This window comes from Pyrgilauda ruficollis, unplaced genomic scaffold (assembly GCF_017590135.1).
Source record: "Pyrgilauda ruficollis isolate IOZ18807 unplaced genomic scaffold, ASM1759013v1 scaffold2, whole genome shotgun sequence".
Taxonomy (NCBI): Eukaryota; Metazoa; Chordata; class Aves; order Passeriformes; family Passeridae; genus Pyrgilauda; species Pyrgilauda ruficollis.
In genome coordinates this window covers 14,433,089-14,454,278 of record NW_024519206.1, presented here as the reverse complement: position 1 = coordinate 14,454,278, position 21,190 = coordinate 14,433,089, and the positions used below count along the sequence as shown (strand labels likewise).

The following is a 21,190-nucleotide window of genomic DNA, read 5'->3' as shown; positions in this document are numbered from 1 at the left end:
CTGTACTTAGCCCAATTTGTAGGGCAGGTTGAGGCTGTTTGCCTGGTGCCTCCTTGGTTAAAGCATTGCTCTGGCCTCAGTTCACAAAAACATCACAGTTGCAGCTACACCAGTCACAGCTGCATCATCATCAATAAGTACAAAACTGCTAATAGCTATGGAACATGTTGTTCCAACATAGTCATCCTCCTTCCCCTCCAAGTTTTAATCATCCGTGACACACTAAATTATTAGCACCCAAGTCACCTATATCCTTGCCATTAGTAGTTTACTTACTGTCTCAGTAAATCTGCATTTGACATAGTTAATAATTGTGCATATATCTATGCAATGATACAACTGACAGCAATCAGTTCAACACCTTTGAGTTTTAATACTCACATTTATCAACATTAAATTGAAGGGAATTTGGAGTCAAAAGGTTATACTAGGGGGATAACCTCCAAAATCTCAAAAATTGTATGCACTGTTTTGCTTTCTCTAAATTCCAACTGCTTTAAAAGAAGTTTGTCAAATCATTTCAAAGTTTGGTTTGTCCCTTTGTGTAGCAGGATGTCTACTTTCAAGGCAGTGATGATAAATCAGTAGTTTCAGTGAAAGTTCAGTAATCATCAGCCAGTGAATCTTAAAAGTATCTGATACCTGTGGAATAGAGGTTTGTTAGTAGAGAAGTCAAGTGGTGAGGTGGTTTTGACTAGGCATAGTAGAGGAACACTTCACAGATTTTGAAGTATAAGGCTGAGAGAAAGTACAGTGGGCATAAAACTGGTGTCTTTTTTGAAACTTATTTATTATATCCAAACTTGTTAATTTCTCTAAAATAAAATCTATACATTTGACCAATCAGCCTTCAAAGCCAGTAGAATTGAGGCTAATACTGTGCACTATCCTTACCTCAGATATTTAGCTTGTTCCCTTCTTGACATGTGTGTGTAAAATCTGTAGCTCTGACAGACACATTTAAATCAAAAATTGTGCCATTTTGTTGTTTTCTAATACTGATAGGATAGCTGATAAATAGGTACTACCCTCAATAATTTTAGACCATGCTAAGAAAATAATATCCTTTATATGAGTGAATCTCAGCCTTTGGGTTTGATGTGTATAAATTCCATCATTTTATATGTTATGGTATTCATGATAAGATTATTCACAATTGTTTTATCACAATAGTAAAATACTGCTTTTTAATATAAGAATTTCTCTGATAAGGTTTTAATGCATAACACTTCATGAAAGTTATTATGCTTATCTTCCATAAAGAGAGAATAATTATATGGGACAATAATTTGCCTATGGCTGTGCTTCCCAGTTCCTAAATCGGTGCTTTATCCTGTGGTTACATTTGCTTTCATGGGATGGAAGTGCTTTCAATTCTTTTATTCTCCATACTGTAGTTCTTGCTGTCCTCACCAAGTGCTTTTCTAAAGTTCATGCTGGATTTAAAAGGTCATTTTTTACTAATGATTGTACAGAATCAAAACAAACTCCCAAGACTCCACAAATTCTCAAAAAGCCAAGTTGAAGTCTGAGATAATGTGTATTTTCTGAAGATAATTTTCTGCAGACAATTTAACAGGGAATTTGGATCTGATTGCTCCAATCATTTTTGTTATACAAGTTACTTCCCTCAATTACAAGAGAGGTCTTAGGGTATAAACCTCTTTGAACCAATGTGTAAATACCTCAGACTTGGAGCTTCTAACACAAAAAATGTAAAAGATAATGCTGCAAGGATAGCCTCCATTTTCAGTCTCTGATCCAAATCAGAGTTGCTGAATCAGCCTGGTTTGGACGTCAAAAGATTGCAAAACTCTCTGTGAACAGATCCTTTGGAGACCGTGCCAGTTCTGTATGAAAGTAAATGCCATAAATTATTGGTATCCTGAACAGTGACCTTTCAAAAGCAGGCAAGGGATCACATATCTAAGATTGTGGAATACCAGCCAAGACAGTAGGAAAGTTTATCATAATCATTGGCAAGTTTTTTCACAGCATGGTTCAACTGGCAGAGATAGATGCCACCTCCTCAAAGTATGCATTCTACCTGTCACAGCCAACTAAATGCTCAACAGCATAATTATCTCAAATAAAATGCCTCCTACATCCCAAACAACCATAAGCAATGACTGAGTCAGGATGTGCCTCAAAAAGTTGTTGAGGTAATCATAAACCACTGTGATCTGTTTTAGAAGGCTACTCTGTTCCCACAAGCTGAAGGGAACATTTCAGTCCTTCTGGCGGGAGGTTTCAGTGCTAGGTACCATGCTGCCATGGTTTAACAGGCAAATAATTTGGCTCCACTAGCCCAGATGCAACACCAGATATGTTTCTGGCTTCTTACCATCCAGGTACACTGTGGCTTCATTATGCTGCATCATGGACAAGTATGGTCAGATAAATTAGCCTTTAGAGACAGCCCTCTCTTTTCATGCCTCCCCTTAGGGATCATTTATCCTGTATCTGATCACATCTTTGCCCACCTCTCACCTTCTCCAAAACCCAAGGAGCAGCCTGCAGAAGAGCCTACCTGCATTCCTGGAAATGCCTCTTTCACCTCTAGCCCCTCAGACTGATGCTTTCCCCATCTACATTTCCTAGTCAGGAAATGCCAGAGAATTGGGATGTCAGGTCCTTTTTCAGTTGCCTGAAAACAATCCTGTAATGTCCCTTATGTCCCTCTCACATTAGAAGATCAGAGGTTCAGAAAAAGATTCTTCTCCTCAGAAGGAAGTTAAAATACAGTTCTAAGGAAACACATCAAAGTATATAGAAGTCAACAGAATTCAAATTAGTGTCGTTTTACAATACATATTATTTCAAATGTAGAAGTGTGCAACAGATTTTCTGTCAGAGTCAGAGAGGGATTTTTAGTTCTACTTTTTTACCCTGAAATTTCTGAGAAGCATACCAAAACTTGAATTCTTTGCTGGAGGAATACTTCTGTTTGATAAAGCAAATAATAAAAAGTATTTTTTTCATTTCTGAAATTAAGCACCTGTTTGAGTAGGAGAGCTGTAAAACCTGCTGTATTTTTCATTGTCACAGGTTTTGGTCTATATATAATAATAAGTTAATGTAAAACAGTGAATTAGAAAAAAAAAAAAATGGGTCTAGGACTTCCAGCCAAATTTACAGTGCCAGAAATAATCACAAATCCACATATACTTAGTAGAAAGTTTCTGAAAATATTTAATGCTGTCTAAATAAGATAGAAATGGAAAAGAAACACCCTGCACTCTCTCTCTGCAGTATTGGCTATAGCTAGGACACAAGAGTTGTTAAAAGTGTGTGGGGCTGTGACACTTGTACTCGGAGTGCTCATATGGCCAGTCACAAATATGTGTGACACTGAATGTTTGTCAGCTCTCAGGACAGCCCAAACTCTCACTTTCCGTATCACACGTTGTTTTGCTGCACATGCCAGAATCTCTTCCTAGGACAGAGCTTCTTCCTAGCATAGAGCTTTAGCAGATAATGACTTTGGCCAAGGAGGAATGATTGGCCTCGTCTGATCTGTCAGAATTTCAGGCATAGGTCTGAGTTGACCTTGCTTTTGGATAGCTCCATTTTTAACTCCTCTTTTATCTTTCTAATTTGCTCTAAATATTGAGTAACAGTATTAGCTGAAAATGTAGCACAGTCAACTAAACGGTGTCCAAAACTTGTAGCTGGTTAGCAAGTAGAAAACAGATACATCATCTTAATCACCAGACTCTAAAGTCTGCAGTCTCAGTGCAATCACAATTGTATTTTTGTAATGGCCTGTGAAGTAGAAGGCAGATTTATGTCTTGGCAAACACAAGAACATATCCCACGAGATCTGCAGTTCTGTTCCCTCTGTGAGGATACATCTCCAGCTGCAGGGTCTTCTTTCTCTACCTCAGAACCCGTGTGGTGGCCAGGGGTGGAGTTCTGCAGATGCCTGTGGAGAGAGCAGTCAGTTCAGCTCTGAGCAAGGGCACAGGCTGCTGCTTTCAGCTCCTACCAGCATCCACTTGGATAAAGAGATAGCTAAATCCTCGGCACTGACATGGGGCAGAGCCCAGTGTCCAAAGTACCCCTTAGGTTATATGACTTGGTCTCCACAGCTTCTATGAAAAAAATCCCCACTGGTACTTTGTTTCCAGCTAAATCTTCTATTACCTTTTGTGTATCCTTCATCTCTTTTTTCTTTCCTGCACGATATTTATTTCTCTTCTTGTTTTCCTATCTTAATTGTTTACCTCCTTTATACCCAAACCCCCTCCACATATGAATGTCTATGTGCACAGATGGGATTTCTAGGACAGTCAGTATATAATTTTCCACAAACACTGTTATTTTAAAACAAACTCAATCATCTCAAAGGGGCAGAAATGGAAAAAAAGATTTTAGTATATTTTTTTCAGTTTGAAAACTAGCTCTCTGTTAAAGTTGGTACATCTGATGAGAATCAGATCCAGTCCCTCCCTTTTGCCAGTAACTTTATTTTGCTGATATAGCCTTATTAGTAGTGAGGTGTGCACATCGTTCTTACGTGGACATTTGTCAGCAAGCTTTATGCCCAGATGTCTTGTAAATTAAATTCTTGTCATTAAATAACAAGTTAAATTTAGTTAAAAATATTACACCTGCTCAGAGCCCTCTGTATTTTTATTTCTTTGCAATTACTTTTATGGTTTTAAACGATGTCTCTGTCTCCTCATAGTGTGTGAAAGATCTATACAGATGGAAGATGCTGACTATAAAAGGAAGGCTACTGTTAGGGTAGAGGTATTGGAAAAATAGAGGGAAAATAGCAATTCTTATTGTTCTTTTTTGCAGTAGCTGGTGAATTTCTACAATACTGTGGTTTTTCTTAAAGTTCTGTGCTACTTTAAAAACTTCTTTCATAGTGTCATTTTATTGTGATTTCCAGGAACTTTGGTTACTGCTTCCTCCTCTCATGTCTGAAATATGTAAGCACACTTTCATCAGCTGTATGTATGGCATCCTCGTGCAGGAAGATGCTAATTCTTGAGTGTTTCCTCCTCCTTTTAATAGGGACTAACTTGTTGATTCCTAACTGTGGACACTAGACAAGTTTAGAGTTGTCTTTGATTGCAAACAATTTGATTTTGACTGACGTGCTGACGGAAACACATTTGCGGTAGCTGATCTGCAAGAAACGTTGGAAGAGCGGTGAGATTGCTGCTGTGCTTCCAGGAGGAAAGCAAGGCAGCCCTCCGTTATTAATCAATTTTTTCAAGCTTCCACTTGTCTTAGAGTCAATCTTATAGAGATGTGCAGTTATTCTCACCATAAAATAAAGGAAAGGATCCTTAGAATAAGCATTGTTTTGTGTCTTAAAAAGGTGGCTCATAAAAATTGTCAGCTTACTTAGCTGTCAGTTCAGCTGACCAACCTGACAGGAGTGCTGCCCTGTGGTCCCTCCGCTTGGAGAGATACATTTCAAGCACATGGTAATATGTAACTCATAGGTGTATAAAGTCATAATAGAGCATTTCATCACATCTAAATAAGGGTAGGTGCATGCTGTCTGAACAGTTAACCACTGAAAACATTGAACACAAGACATTTGACACTAATTTTGCTGGTCAAATACTCCCCTGGAAGAAGTCTGCCCTGACAAGCCGCTCACGAGGCGCCTTTTGCAGAAGGAGCCTGGCTTGATGGGTCGTGGCATAAGCTACTTGACATTTGTCCCCAGTCAGACCGGATGCCACATGAAAAATTTACTCAGGCACGGGGCTCCCAGGAATAAACATTTCTCTGGTGTTGCTCACCAGGGACTCGGCAAGGTGAGCGGAACTCCAACTTGTCACGGATGCTCTGTTCTGACAAACATAAGTAGATGCTAATGGCTAAATCGTGACAGAATAAAGTCCCACAACCATATGGCTAATTGCCACAACAATATCTTCAGTGTTATTAATCAAGTTTTCATAGTGTGCCATGATAATTGGAATAATTAGAAACAGCATAGGCATTGCTTGCCTCTGCCGCACACACTGCAGACAGGGACCTGGAACAACCACAATTGCACTTTCTCTGCAACGTTGTTTAGTGCTTTCCTTTCCGGCAAATACTGTGGTTAATTAATGAATTAGCTGTTTGCCACCAGAGTGTTTTATTGCTAGCAGGGCTTCTTCAGGGGCACATAGGTAACTAAATGAGACCACTAAGCCCTTGTGCATCTCTGAAAAGATGCAGAATTCCCGTAAGACTGCAGCTACACAACATAAAACTTCACCAGTCAAAGGTACTTCTGTTTCACAAAAGTTGAAGCTTATATCTTTGCACCTAGAGAAAGGATAAAACAAACTGAGAGTGTGCATTTTTTTGCTTAAGAGTTTAAATGAAAACAAGACTCTGGATAACAGTGGTGCAATTAACTTACCAAGCAAAAGAAGTTAACTCTTATTTGCCTTACCCTGCTTAGTAATGAAATTGGGCTCCAGACATAGATTGTGCCTTGGAACTAAGGTTGTATTTAAAGTGGTGATTCTAACACTGTTATTTACACTAGGCATCTAAATCATCATTGTGTGCTACCTATTAGAACAGCCTCCCTGAATTCTTTCAGGAGTACAACAGCAGGGAGGAAACACTTGTGTTTCCTCGGTGCATGCATCAACATGTAGTTGACTGGTCACTAAAACTGGCAGATTGATGATGATGACTCTTTCCACGGGATGTATGAAGGCATTTAGCCAGACTAATAGATTGAAATGGACTGCTGCATGTATGGCTTCTGAACAGCTTCTTAATTTAGTTTTAGAGCATGCAATAGATGTAATATTGAATTCAGTGGCGATATAAATCTTCTCTCCTCATTTTAAAAAGTAAATAAATTTCTTCTTTGGAGCAGAGATCCACAAAGAGATTTTGCAATACTGTATACTTACTTATAAAGAGTTTTGCAGGAAGAAGGTCCCCAGTTCAGGTGGTAGGTAGGAATTCTGTCCATTTTGGGTTTATCGTTTAATTTTGACTCTCAAGGGCAAAATATAAAGTGAGGTTTTGCGTCTGTTTTGGTATCCTAGTATCTCTACACATTTTTCTTACTAGTTTATTGGCAAGGGTTTTATTTATCTGTGGTAATCTAGTTTTACCCATGTTCATATTCAGTGTAATTAGGAGGAATTTTCCAAATAGTAAAATAAGGCTTCTGCAAAAGGTATGTTTAGTAAGATATTGTTGAAGTTATTAGTCTTCATTACTGATGCCTGTTCAGTTCTGAGTATGACTGCCAAAAAACAAGACTTTTATTTTCTTCATATCAAAGTATCACAATTTCACTTTCTTCTGTTGTAAACCCAACTGAAAGATTATCACTTCGTAAAGGCCATGTCCTTTTACTTCAGATATGTTTGACATATATTCATGTGTTTTTATGAGATAAAGGAGGCAATCTGATATATAATTTAATTATCTTAAAGTTACCAGTTTACTTTATAATTCATATGCTTGGATATATTGCCATCCTTAATTTTACCACATGTTATGACCCGCCCCTGAAGGCAAGGGTAACTGAGTTTCCTGGTAATTGATCCCTTGGGGTGGATTTGAGTGAAATTATACTGAATGACTGGTGATTTTATATATATATATATATATATATATATAATGCAGGTTTATTTTAGAACAAGTGTGTTGCAGTGGAAATGAGGTATGTAGAAGTTTTGGTTATTATCTATAAAAATTATCTTAAACTTCTCATCTATATAAAAGTATAAAGGTATCACTTAAGAAAATATATGAGGAAAAGATGGAGAAAGGGTAGCAGTAGATAGTGGAGAGAAAAGACATCACCACCCATGGATCCAGCATCTTGCTTGTCCAGGTGATGGTTGCAGCCTTGATCCATCAAGGCTGGGGAAATCCCATGAAACACAGAGTTCAATGGGTTTATTACATTCTGGTTCAGGTGGGGACTCTCAGGCACCTCCCTGGGGGGAGTTTTACACTGTCTGTTCCAGCACTGGGGATCATGTGCAGTGGTCTGGTGGAAGGCCCAGAAATGAGTCTGGGGGCGCTTTGGGGTCTTTGATGGGTTATGACACCCTCTAAGCCGTGACAGCTGCCTCTCATCCAGTGTAACTGAGCCAGTTCTGCCCCCCAGGAAGGGATGAACACCTTCAGGCCCAGCTGTGAACACGAGTGTCCTGATACCTTCCCTGCGAGGGGAGATTTACAGCTGGCCCAGCTGTGGAAGGGAGGACACTGGCATGATAGACAGCATTACCCCACCTCAGCAGCACCTGCTTCTCACTGGCTTTTCCCCTTATCTGGCTCAAACCCAGCTTGTTGCTAAACAAAGGTCAGTTTGTTGTGGTCATCCTCTGGTGATGGGTGCTCACCCTCCCTGTACCTGGGCTGCTCTTGTGCAAATCAGAGAATTCCCACCACACACCCAAACCTCTCCTTTGCCCTTTGGTCCAGGGGTGCAAACCTGGCCTCAGCAAAGCCCCTGTAGCTTTTCCAAATGGGCAATTGCTTGAGCCATTAACCATCAATGTTTCAGTCTCTGACACACCCCCCCCATGGCTCAAACACTTAGTTTGCTACTGCTCACTCCAGATCTTCTCCTATGGTGGTGATTTTCACATAGCAGACTGAAGGAGAAAAAAAAAAGAAGAGAAAGAAGAGGGATAATACATATCACTGTCAAATACAGTGTAATTATGAACATTAAAATACAACAGTAGGCATCGGGAGAATATTCATAGGGTATGATTAGGGTATCACCAAAGGGGTGTCGGGGACAGACAAAGGTGATACAGAGACTCCATCATCAGGAGACTTGAAAAGGCACCTTAGAAATCCACAGTTCTTATAGAAATAATGGTGGACCTAAGACCTGATTGGCCTTTAGGAGTCTTCTCTCACCTATTGGTCAAGAAGGGGCAACTCCTTCTTGTAAACATCTTTGACAAATAGAGATTGTCTTCCAGGTGCAGACATTGAGATAATAATTGTTTTCATTATTCCTCTGAGCTTTCTCACGGCTTCCCAGGAAAATCCTGGGAGAGCTATGTCTCTCTCTGTTCACAGGGTATGTGATTACCACATCAGGGTGCTAAAATCATCTGTCTTAATATTAATGCTATTATGAACACAAAACATTGGAGTGAATACTCATACCTTCAACTGGGCTATCTGTGAGTAAAGAGGTCTCATGCAAAATCTCATGCAAACACATCCTTCCACCAAGCCCATATTCTGTAGAATAAAGGTGGCAATTCACAATGTAATATTTAGGTTCCATAAATGGTTAGAGTTTCATGGGAGCTGGTATTTTGTCCATGTCTTGTTTACAGTCCATGGCTGTCCTTCCTTCTGGTCTAGGATGGGGAACTCAACTCCCCATGTGAAATTTTCTTTCATTAAGATTATTTAGTTGACTGGTTAATATCTCTGAAAAAGGTAGCCCGATTCTCATAAATCTAAAGTCTTCTGAGGCAGAAGTGGGAAGGTTAATACATGTTCCTTAATTTGTATGATTCACTCATAAATCTGTGTACTAGCTCCCAGGCTAAATTTGGTTGAATTCACTGATTCCCATTTGATTGAGACAAAATTCTGCATCCATAAGAAAAATATTAGAAGCTTTTCCCAGACCTTTTTTTTTTTTGCACTAAAATGACAAAATAAACTTTGTAAAAATCAAACTAACAATACATAAAAAGGTCTATCTCATATAATTCTACTAATATTTGGTCTCCCAATAAGTTGCTTGTGATAAAAACACCAAAAAAACCACCCAAAAATTAATAAACTGATAATACAGGCAGTTATGGGGGCATTTAAAAGCTTCATTGGTCCTATGCAGCTTGGTCTCATCTGATAGCAGGTTCCTATAAAAAGAAAAGAGTCAATTTGACCTACTACAGACCAATTATTAAAAAGAGGGCACCCAGGGAAACCTAAAAATGTCCTTTTTATCAGCTGAATTTTTGGTTACACCAAAAAACACCTGTGATGGAGAAGCAGGATTAGAGAGGAAAAAAAGACTAATGGGGATTGGTAAACTGGTTGTATACTCACAACAGACATGTTGTCTTGTTGGTTTGAATACAAAGTGTTACAGTTCCATTCCTGGACACAGGCAGATAGCTTCTGAAGAATTTAAAAGAAGTTAGGTCTCCTGAAATTTTTAAGATGTTTTACTTGGCATACCAGAAAAAGTAGCTCATTTGTTAACACATGTCACTACAGGGTAACAGAAAGATTATGCAATTGTAGATTTCAATTTTTTTATGGACAGAAAAGGCATTTTATTCAATTATAATAGAGAGGTCTCAAAGATAGATTATAAACTTTATAATATTTTATCAGTGCTTATTTGTTTACTTTTGAACTATTAACAAAATTATCTCTCTTCCTTTTGTTTCAAAATGCACATCTTTTTGATTAAGTCTTCTAGAGAAAAATGTACAAACACTATAGAATATTTGACATGGAACCATGAAATATTATAGACTCCTCTTTTAAAGAGAAATTCTACAAAAGAATCATATCTTTTAAACCTACTGCATACATCTTGAATCAATGGATAAAGCTATTAGCAAATTTATTTTATCATCTTAAGAACTGTGCTTTAATTGCAACACTGAGTTGTTTTTCTAATATAATTTATCCACTTTAAAACCAAATTTAATCATTGCTGTTTAAAGATGGAAAAGTTGGGGGGTGGAGTTCCTAATTGCTAATAGCTGATATCAGTAGGAGCTTCACTAATTTAGAAGTGCCTCTTTTGTTTCAATAGGTTTATTGCAGCAAACAGTGTTTAAAATCATTCACCTGTAATTATTTTTGTCAAAAAAAAGAAAATGTTTTTGCTACTCTGCAGCGATTTTCAACACAAAATGCACATGCATCATCAGTATTTAGGACTGTAGGTTTTAATTGCACAGAGGAAAAGAACATTAAGAATTCAGTAGGCACACCTTCAGGTTCCTGTATCTTTCTCTTAAAATTGCAGATATTGGTCATTATATTTGGGGTTTACAGAGTGTGAAGATGAAGATGAGATGAAGTCCCATACTCTGTTCACTTAAGGGGTGTTTATCATTGACTTTAAACAAGGTTTTTACAGTATAGTGTAGTACTCCCCTCTCTTCATTCAGGTTTGTCACCATAATTTTATCAGGCTGATCCTTGCTCTTGAAGTCTGAACATTGCCTGAGCTGTTTCAATTTAGTTGTTTCACAGAAACACAGCAATATTTTTCAGTCTTTTCCTTTGAATGAAAGCACAGTTTCGCCCAGATAACTGCTAAATAAGTCATGATGTAACAGCTAAATCCTTCATCTTATAACATCTGCATTTTGGCCAAAGTGAAAAAACATGTGCCTTGGCTTTGATCTGGGATGTTTGTTGTCAATTTGACCCACCTTTTTAAAAAATAATAACACATGCCTAGAATTTCTGTCCTTTAAAAAATCAGCTATGGCTGAAAGTGTGTTATCTGTTTCATTGTGATCATTCTTCCTGTAGGAAACTTCTGGAGTACAACATTGTTATCCACCCTTCACGCTAAGGAATGGTCAGTGAAATATTACAGTCCAGTAACTGTGGTATTTGCTGCTAACACAGGCTGGCATGGCAATGCAGTGCTTGAATAGCTGTTAATTACTACACCTTTATAAAGTGTTATTTATCTGAAATACTAAAATTGAAGTGTTTTAACTTGTAATGGTTAGGAGGAGTGAAAGAGAAACTGAACAGTGTACTTTTCTGCCACTGCAGGGAATTTCTTAAATTGAATGCTACATTCAGTGCAAGTCTCTGATCACTTAGAGTTACATCCACAGTGTAAGTTTGCACCTAAATGTCCAGTTTCTCCCATCTGCCCTGCTGAAAACTTAGGAAATTTCTTTCTGTTTTCTCTTCTAAATAGATTCAAGTTCCTAGCTCTGTTTTTGAAATTTAGTGTTAAAGGAAAGCCAGTTACTGACCACTCCTTATGATATTTTTGTGTTTCATGTGCCTGGAAAAGAATTCCCAGAATTAACTGCTTCATCATCTTTCTAGAGATCAAGGTGAGGCTGGCAGGCCTGTAGTTCCTTGGGTCTTTCTTAACCTTTTTGAGGATAGGAGTGACATTTGTTTGGTTTTTTTCCTTAAGTGCATTTCTGCAAGTGAATATATTTGAATTGGTCTGACTTAAAACTGCAGTAAGTGCTTTTGCAGAGAAAGGTAAACCGCAGTAAGAAGGAAAGCTAGTTATTAGGAATTCGTTTTTTGGAAAGAAAAACCTTCATTAATAAGGAAATACACAGAGTTTTCCCGAAACACAAAGAATTTTTCTTAAATGCAAAACTGAGTAATCTTTGCCAGCAATCTGAAAGAAATCAAATGGGAAAGGAAATTATCCACATAAGAACTACATGCTTATGTCACTTTTTAGTAAAAAAAAAAAAAAAATCAAGGTATTTCTTTTAAAGAGATATGCTAGTCCATGTTTGATAAGGTCATTAATATTAAAAATTTCTGGATATGTACAGTAGTAGGAAATATCAATAGAGCATATCAAAACCTTTTTCCCAAGTGGAAGGAAGGCAACAAAGTAAACTATGTACAATATTATTGTTCATCACTTAGCATGAATTTAAGTAGATTTATATTAATATATGAGTTTTATTGTCATTATTCTTTAATTTTAAGTGCTTATTTTCTAACAGGAAAACTTATTTATGTTAGATCTGAAACACATATAATCTGTAATGTAAATGTCTAGTTTCTTTTTTATTTGAATTGTTATCAAACACTTTAATTTTTATCTTTGCATTAAGCCCCTGGTTTCTAAACTGTGGAACAGAAAGCTTGTGGTTATCATACTTTTTCAAGCTGAGGGGTTTTTAATATAGCTATGTAAAACTTAAAACTGTATGGATGTGACCACAAGCCTAACAGAATTTGAAACTGAAAAGGGAAACCAAATAACTGACTGTGTATCCACCCAGCAGCAGGGCCATGATTCCTGTGTTTGGTGCAGTGATCCACCAAATCTTCATGCAGCCAGTACAGGAGAAGCTGGGTGAAGTGAACAACCTTGATGGGAGTCCAGGACAGGACAACCCCAGCCAGATCACGGGCATATTAAAGCATGTATGTCATTCTGTAGCAGAATAGTACTCCATATGCAAGTCTGAACTTACTTAAACAGATAAGGCAGACACACATTTTATATACTCACTATTATCTCTAAGTCTAAGGAGAAGCTGAATGATGTGCTAGATGCTGGCACATACTTTCTCCCTCCTTATCACACACACTTTTTTACAATCAGCATACACTGCTAGAGACAATGTGGTAGAAATCTATAATATTTAAATGTTTTACAGCCTAAGGAAAATCTGATCATCTTGTCTGCCTTCTCAAATGACAAAGGCCACATAATTTTATCTAATAAATCCAGAATTAACATTTGAATTTATGGTTGAAGTAAACACATCTTCTAGCAAGATGTCTGTTTTCATTCCCTTCACAAGTTAAGTAGATTAAGGCAAAAAATGGAGCATATGCTGTAACAATATCACACTGTACATCATTTATGGGTAGTGTGCATATGAGGGTATGCCGTGTGTAAAATTCTCAGTGTTTAAATCGAACACATTAGAAGTCTCTGTAAATCCCTGAAAGTCTGCTGAGCTTCCCACATAACTTCTTATACCATTTTTTTGGCTTTGTAGGGATTTTACAGGCTTCTTTCTGTTCTGACAAAATATTGGATTTTAATAAGGTTTTGTTTATCTTAGAAATGCCATTTTGTTAATTGTGACACTTAGCCGTTTTGCCTTTCTCCTCATCTGTGATCATTAAGAGTTCCCGCTGCACCATAAGCAGTACTGCCCTTCCACAAAAGCCTTGTAGAAGAGTAGCTGAAAGAACAAGTTGTGATTATACTTCAGGCATGTTTCCTTCTCTGTCTTGTATCATTTGAAGGTTTTATTCATCTCTTTAGGACATTTGGAACAAATATAGCCATGGTGGTTTTAATAAAAATGAGATTTATTAAGTAAGGGATGGAGCGCTGTAGAAATGGGCTGTGTAACAGGTCTAAGCTGGAATGCTGCTAAGGCTTGTCTTGATGGGTCTCCTTCATGTCCCTAAAAGAAAGTGAACTGCCATAAACATCCTCTGATTGAACTTACCTGTCTCCCCTCTGCCTCCTGCAACTATCAAATCTGTGAGAGTTTCTGGAATCAGATGTCTTTTTTTGAGGGTGCTTTTGCTGTGTATTTCCTTCTCATCCATAGTGCTTTCCGGTGGCATTGAGCTACTAAAGTCTTCATTTTCTGTATAATTTGAAGTTCTTTTGCAAGTGTTGTACAAATGTCGCTCCTCATCCTTTTTCCATATCTTATTTTTGAACAGGCAGATCACAGCTCAAGTCTGTATACCCTTTCTCCTAAATTATTGACCATGACTTTACATAGTAAATTGCACTGGCTACAAATGTTTGCTTGAACATAATTCATGACAGAGTTTAAAGAGACAGAGCTTACATATCATTTTCTCAGTTAGTAAACAACTGATGTTAATTTTGGCATTTCTCAGCTTCCGAGTGCTTAGTTTTGATAAGATGGTGTTCTTTTCGATACTTAAAGTCCATTTAAATAATTTTCTTATTAAAAACAAAAAAAGGCAACAAAACTTGCACTGAATATGAAATTACATCCTGCAAAATCCTACTGATGCTCCTTTCTCTGGAAGACCTTGACTAGTCTTGCAAACACTGGACACCAGAGCAGCAGCACCCTCTGCCACCACATCCCCCAAGTGACAGTAGCCATGGCAGGGGATGATACACACTTCTACCATTTCCCATGCAGGGAATGTAGAATGTGTAGCTGGGATGAAGCACAGGCTGGCAGATGCATTCTTGGGCTGGTGGCAAGAATTAGAAAGAAACAGAACATGCTCTGTGGAAATCTTTACTCTGCTGTGTTTAGGTCAAACAAGGAATTACCAGATTTGGGCTTCTCTTTTTTTTGTATGCACAGTAAAAAGGAAGATTCCCGAGACCTTGTTGTTTCGATTCTAGACCTTAGTGAAATGCTTGAAGAAAAAACTAAGTTAAGCACGAGCAGAATTTTTTTAGCCTTATTCTAATGAATAGTATCAATGAATTAAAAAAAAAAAGTCAAGCCTTGAGCAGATGCTTGGAGTGGAAATTGTACTGAACATTGAGTTTAGCAAATGTATAAATGACTGAAAATACGCTCCTAACAATAGTCTTTTTTAGGCATCTTGTTATCAACTTGTGAGTCCTAGATCAAGGCATTTTGCTTCAGAGTGATGCTTTCCTGTTTCCTGTTGTTACAATTTTTGTTATTCTTTCTGATTTCTTTGTGTTGTTTTGGCCTCATAAACATTCCTAAACTGTTTGTTTTGCCTCATTTGTAACTATTTCTTGGGCTTATTTAATTTTCTTTAAAAGAGTTCTCTTCCTCACAAGAAGACTGAGAAGATAAGCAACTAAATATATGGAACATGTAATAGAAGTTTAAATTTTGATGGCTGGGGAATTGTCCTGTAAATCTCTTGTCAAAATGGTTTTGGTGTTAGTTAAAACTGGTAAAGCTGGATCACTGCCTTTTTTAATGGCTTTACTAGCACAGAGTTTTCTCCTGCTTTCCCTATATTTTAAGGTCATTAATGAATCATTATCTATGGCTAGTAATTACTGATCTCTTGAGAATATTGGTTTAATTATATAGGAATCATAAATGGAAGATACAGTTACATATTCTACAATGTAGGTAGTAGTACCTTGGTGTATTATGGCTTTAAAGAATCTGGGGTTTTTTTTGTAGATTTTAATTGCTAAGTGTGCCTGGTAAAATATGAATTATTGTATTACCACATGTGATAAAAGGTATACTATTGTGAGTTTCACAGTCTGCAGGTGTAACAGATGTAAGGCAAGATTAACAGGACAGAACAATAATTAAAACACAGACAGTCATCTCAACAAAAAAAGGGGGGAGGAAACAAAAAGAAAAGGTTTATCATGTGCAATGCAATTATTAAGGGTGTCTTAAATTCTCTGCAAATACTTGTAAAAGCAATAAAAATGTGTTAGTTTGAAAGACAGCTTTTCAGTGTGGACACTTAGTTAAGGAATTAAGATTTTTTTTTATTAATATAAAAGCTGAGTGAAGTCCTGCCATATGGCAGCATGGTTCATAGGCAATAGGGCCCTCAGTTTATAGATGCTGTGAGCTAAACATTGCTGAAAAAAAGAAGAGAGCATTTAGTATATATGCATTTACAACAGTATGAATTGCTTACTCTTTTTAAGACAGGAAGGTTCAAATAATTAACAGCAATATTATGGTTGCAAAAGGAAGTCCAGTTGTTCTTCAGCAGTCTACATCTGTGAAACGTGATACCTCTGGGGAATGAGATTTAATTTTCCCAGGAGAAAATATAAAAGCGGGAGAAAAAAAAGGAATGACTTCTGCTCGAGCAGAATAAACCTGCATCTACAAACGATTAACACTGCATAATGAAGTAGTAAAGAAGCAAAAGAGATTTCTAATAAAGGACTAATAACAAATCCCATTACACCATGGTGTATTTTTTTCTCTTGAAGTGTATTAGACTCTTAGCAAGGCTTTTGAATGAGACTTGGGTAGTTGCAAGCAAAGTCAGCTCAAATGCTTCAAGCTTTGCTGAGATTCCTTGCCTAACAGTTTGTGTAACTGGAAAGTTGTGGTTTTACAGGTGAGAGGAGTTCCTACTGCAGGTAATGGGATTCATGCAGAGTCTGAGTAATGTTTGTGTCACCATAGGGTGATAGTCTCCTCAGGCTGGGCACTGCAGGGTAGTGTGCTACTATGGCAAAAACCCTTAGGTAGAATAGACATGGTATTAAATGCACCAACTAAGCCTTGCTTTTGTGTTACAGTTCTGATTTCTTTTTCTGAGGTCTCAAAATAAGTCCTCATAGGAAAGGGGCTTGATCAGAGAGGGAAATACAGAGTTTTTGTTTTGTTGTACCTAATATTGGGACTTCTGTAATTACTGTACTAACATAAAAAGTTACCATAGAACATAAATGTTTGATATGAGAGTGGAATGCTGTGTCTTTCAAAATCAACTATTTTCACTTTTAAAAGGGAACATATCTTGCAAGGAAAAGATTCTATGTAGTGATCTCTAAATCTGTACGTGGATATTTTTGCGGATTGTAGATATGGTTCCAGTGGCATGGGGAATAAAAGTTTTGTGAACACAACCTTCACTCACAACAGTCTCTTTGAATTTCTTTTGTAAGAGACTGTCTTTTTGTGCAGATCACTACTATCTTCAAAGCTTGTGCTAGACTGGCATGCTGGAATTAATTTGTCCAGTATTTTCTTTATACTGGAATCAGAAAAAAAAAAAAGCCAATAACAAAATCCTGGATGCCTTAAACCAATGATTTCTGGAACAAAAGTGGTTAAACATGAATTCTTACAAGCGAAACTAATCCTGAACAAGAAATTTCTAGTTGCCTTTTTAGAAATTTTTGTGAGTTTTAAAGAATGACTTAATTTGCTTAGCAGAAATTTGCAATCAATCTTTTCTTGCCACTGAATAAACAGATTCCACATGCGTAGCTATTTGCATATCCCAGCTAAAAATGTAATTCATTATTTTTAAGTCCATTTCGTAATAACTATTTCAGGATTAATGTTACTAACTATTCTTTAGCTCATTCAAATGTGACCTTAGATAATCCTACCTAAAAAGATACAAAGCTAGTGGCTCTATTCTGGAATAGGGAAGAGAAGTGCCTTTCCTGAGGTCAGCAAGTAAGTCAGCGTAAGAGTCAGAACTAGAAATGAGAAATTAAGAGAAACAGTTTTCTTCTTCTGCATCTCAAGCTTCCAGCCTCAAGCAAATATTGCATTTAATATAACGAATTTTCACATTTTGCTAGGTATGAAAAGAGCCCAGAGATGAATAGGAATTAACAGTATACTCTACATGAAGATTATCACTAAATCTGGTAAAGATTTCAATTAGATTTAATGAAAATAGCATCCATAGCATGTTTTATATGGAGTCACAAACACTGTCATCCAGAACAGGGAGAAAGCCCCTTCACAGTAACTGTGACCTGGTCCATTTTAGTTGCACTTTGGCATCTGCTTCTGAACTGGTTTTCACTTGACTGGGCTTTTCAGGGCATCTCATAAACCACTGGCTTCACCCTCCTGGTTTTGCTGTTCCAGGACGTTCTTCCATAACACTTTCTCCTATTCATCTTAGGTCACTATCACATTAAATGCTCAAAAATGTATATGGGATTGATGTATTTTGTCCTTTGAGGGTCACCTACATAATAATATTAGTCAGTGAAGCTTCTGCAGTCTCTAATGTACAATTTCTTTGATGTAGATGCAGTAACATTTCCACAAATACAATTAGTTAAGTCTTTATCACAGGTCTTGACGCTTTGCACAATTTTCTGATAAAATGTTTAGGACTGTAGCTGATCCTGGGATATATGTCCTGACTTTACCATACTTGGTAAAATGGAGAAATACAAATCATAACATTTCCCCTTTTTTTCAGGCGATGGGTAAGGCTCCTGTTTGGACGTGAATTCCCTCTTCAGGATCTTCTGGTTGTCTGGGATGCTCTATTTGCTGACAGTATCACCCTGAATTTAGTTGACTACATTTTTGTAGCCATGTTGTTGTATATCAGAGATGCCTGTAAGTATCAGCTATCTTACAATCTTTTTTTTTTAAAGAATGCAAACCTACTGTTTGAAAGAAAAAGAGACCTTAAAAAGGATAAATTCCATTGTGACTTTTTTAACATATTGAAAATCATTCCAAATACTAGGAGAGGAGCTATTTATTATCAGACGTGGCCTGCTGTATTTATGAAACAAATTGTATCTTGGAGTTAAATGCAGGTTTGTTTTGTGAGTAGTTCTGTGTTTTTACATGGAGTTGCAGATTTTATGTGCTCTAAGTGATACAGGCAAGTATAGAGCTCCACCTTCTGACGAAGCTCATGAATTGAGTAAAGCTTCCCTGTGACACTTGAAATATTTTTATGCTGTTCCCCTGTAAGAAAGAAGAAAAAGCACAAGACAATGGCTCACAATTTTGGAAGAGATATCATGAATAAAAAACAAAGATGAGTAGAAATTACTGAGTATGTTTATTCTGTGCAAGAGGGACATCTTAAAAATATTATGATTTATTTTATTTCGGTTCAGTACACCTGAAATTTGTGGACAGGTGAATTCTTATAATTTAGTAATGACCAATAATATTAAGTTGGGACAAAGAAGCAACCAAGAAAATTTTGTTAGCTTATATAATTGTAAATGGGAGGAGAAAGAGACATAATGATAATTGAGGCATTTATTTCTGTCCTATCAGATTCTGCAAAAAATTCTGTATGCAACTGATGCAACAAAGTATGTGTTTCACAGCAAGATGTATGGCTGTCATTAAGTATATGAATTCTATAGCAACTTATTCAGAGTTAAGTATATACCATCTGTAAGCTTTAGGTTATAACAAGGTCACATATTTGACATAATTTTGTATTCTAGGACATAGGAAGTTTTCAACATCTGTGGTTCCTATTTTAGGGCCCAGTCTTGAAAATATAATGTGGTACTTTACACGTACATGTTGTTCCACTGCCTGCCTTCATGTGTTTTTTAATTACTTTTTAATAAACATGCAGAATATAGAGCTACCTTTCATTCCTCTCAAAAAAATGGACGTTTAATTCTGGTCAGAGGTTTCAAAATTAATGCTGATGTTTCAGGATGATCTGATTACAAGTCATTATGTTTTGCAGTCTAAATCTTGCTTGTTCATATTCAGTAAACTGAAGTAATTTAAAATTTTTGGTAGAGATATGTTCTGAAGAGGCATGTAAGAAAGTTTCTTAGCATCAATATTTTATTTCGTGTCATTGCTTACCTTTGAAAAAAACAGCACGTTAGAACTGTGCTTCTAAGAAGCCTCTCTCTTCTTGGGGAGAGAAAGTTGTTCTGGCTTTGTTTTCTCTTGGTTTATGTTGCTGGGGTACAAGTATCAGTATGAGTTAACTAAAATATGAGCTAAAAATGTGTTCCAGGCTTTTGTATGAAATCAGTCTCCTTCTTTTCCCTGAACTTTCCAGGCTTAGTAAATAGAGTAGTAAATAGCTTTGCAGTGTGGTACATTTACCCAAATGAGAGGGAAAGTCATCTCATCAGGACAGCTAATACTTCATATTTTGACTGTTTCTGTAATAAGTAACTTGTTGTTCTACAGCTGGACCTAGTTAGTTACTCTAAGCATAATAGAATGGGGAAGCAAAGTAAGTCATAAATACTGTAAAGTTGAATCTATTTTTCCAAAGTCAAGCTCAAGCCATAACAATTTCCACAGTTCTTGATTACATAAAAAACCTTATGTTATATATCTGTAACACAAAGTTTTCTGGTTTTCCTCATGATTTTTATTGCTGATAATATTTGAGCTTTGAACAGAGTTCAAAGTTGTAGTAATTTTAAAAACATTTTCAAATAAAGTAAGTTTATAAAAGCTTCTCTTTATTTGGTGAAAGGAAACAAGCTCAAAACATCCAATGGTGATAATTATCTTTAATTTAAATAAACAGTCGGGAAGTTTTTAGTTTAGAAACTTTGAAACAATAAGAACAATAATAAAGCTCCTGCAATATTATGTTATGAAAATGTCAAATATAAGCAATTATAATAATACAGTACTCAAAGCATTTGAAAGTTTAGAAATTGTGCTGATTCTTTTAAAACAACACATTTGGGGATGGGTGAAAGTTGCTGGTTTGAGAATTGCTGAATTTTTTTCTGTGCTCTATTATGATGTTCTCAAGGACACGATTTTAAGAAACTATTTTCTGCTATATTTCTCATTTTTATTTTAGTTTTTAAATCCTCTGTTGCTCAAACAATATATTATGCAAGGAGAAGGGAACCTTTAGATTATCAGATTACTGCTTATATATTTTAGAGATTACAGACACATAATAATGTGCACAGCCATTCTGTAAACTGCTCTGTTCAGTTTTACATCTGTATCCACGCAGATCTTTGTCTGTGGAGTGATAATCCTCACATGCCAAGCTTAGGGTTGTGTACCAGTGTAGCTGTAAGTTTTAATAAATTATTTCCTGTGTTTCTTTGGAAAAATTCTTGAATTCTTGC

The 21,190-nt window shown here is 36.7% G+C and overlaps 1 protein-coding gene across 5 annotated transcripts in view; it reads left to right on the top strand.

Annotated features, from left to right (window-relative positions):
* The window catches only part of TBC1D5 (TBC1 domain family member 5), a 316,256-nt gene that overhangs the window by 217,823 nt on the left and 77,243 nt on the right, over nt 1-21,190 (top strand). For all 5 annotated transcript variants that reach the window (XM_041466381.1, XM_041466380.1, XM_041466383.1 and 2 more), the window contains one exon: nt 18,562-18,704. In XM_041466381.1, the coding sequence (XP_041322315.1) occupies nt 18,562-18,704 (143 nt within the window). The remainder of the gene's footprint in view (nt 1-18,561; nt 18,705-21,190) is intronic.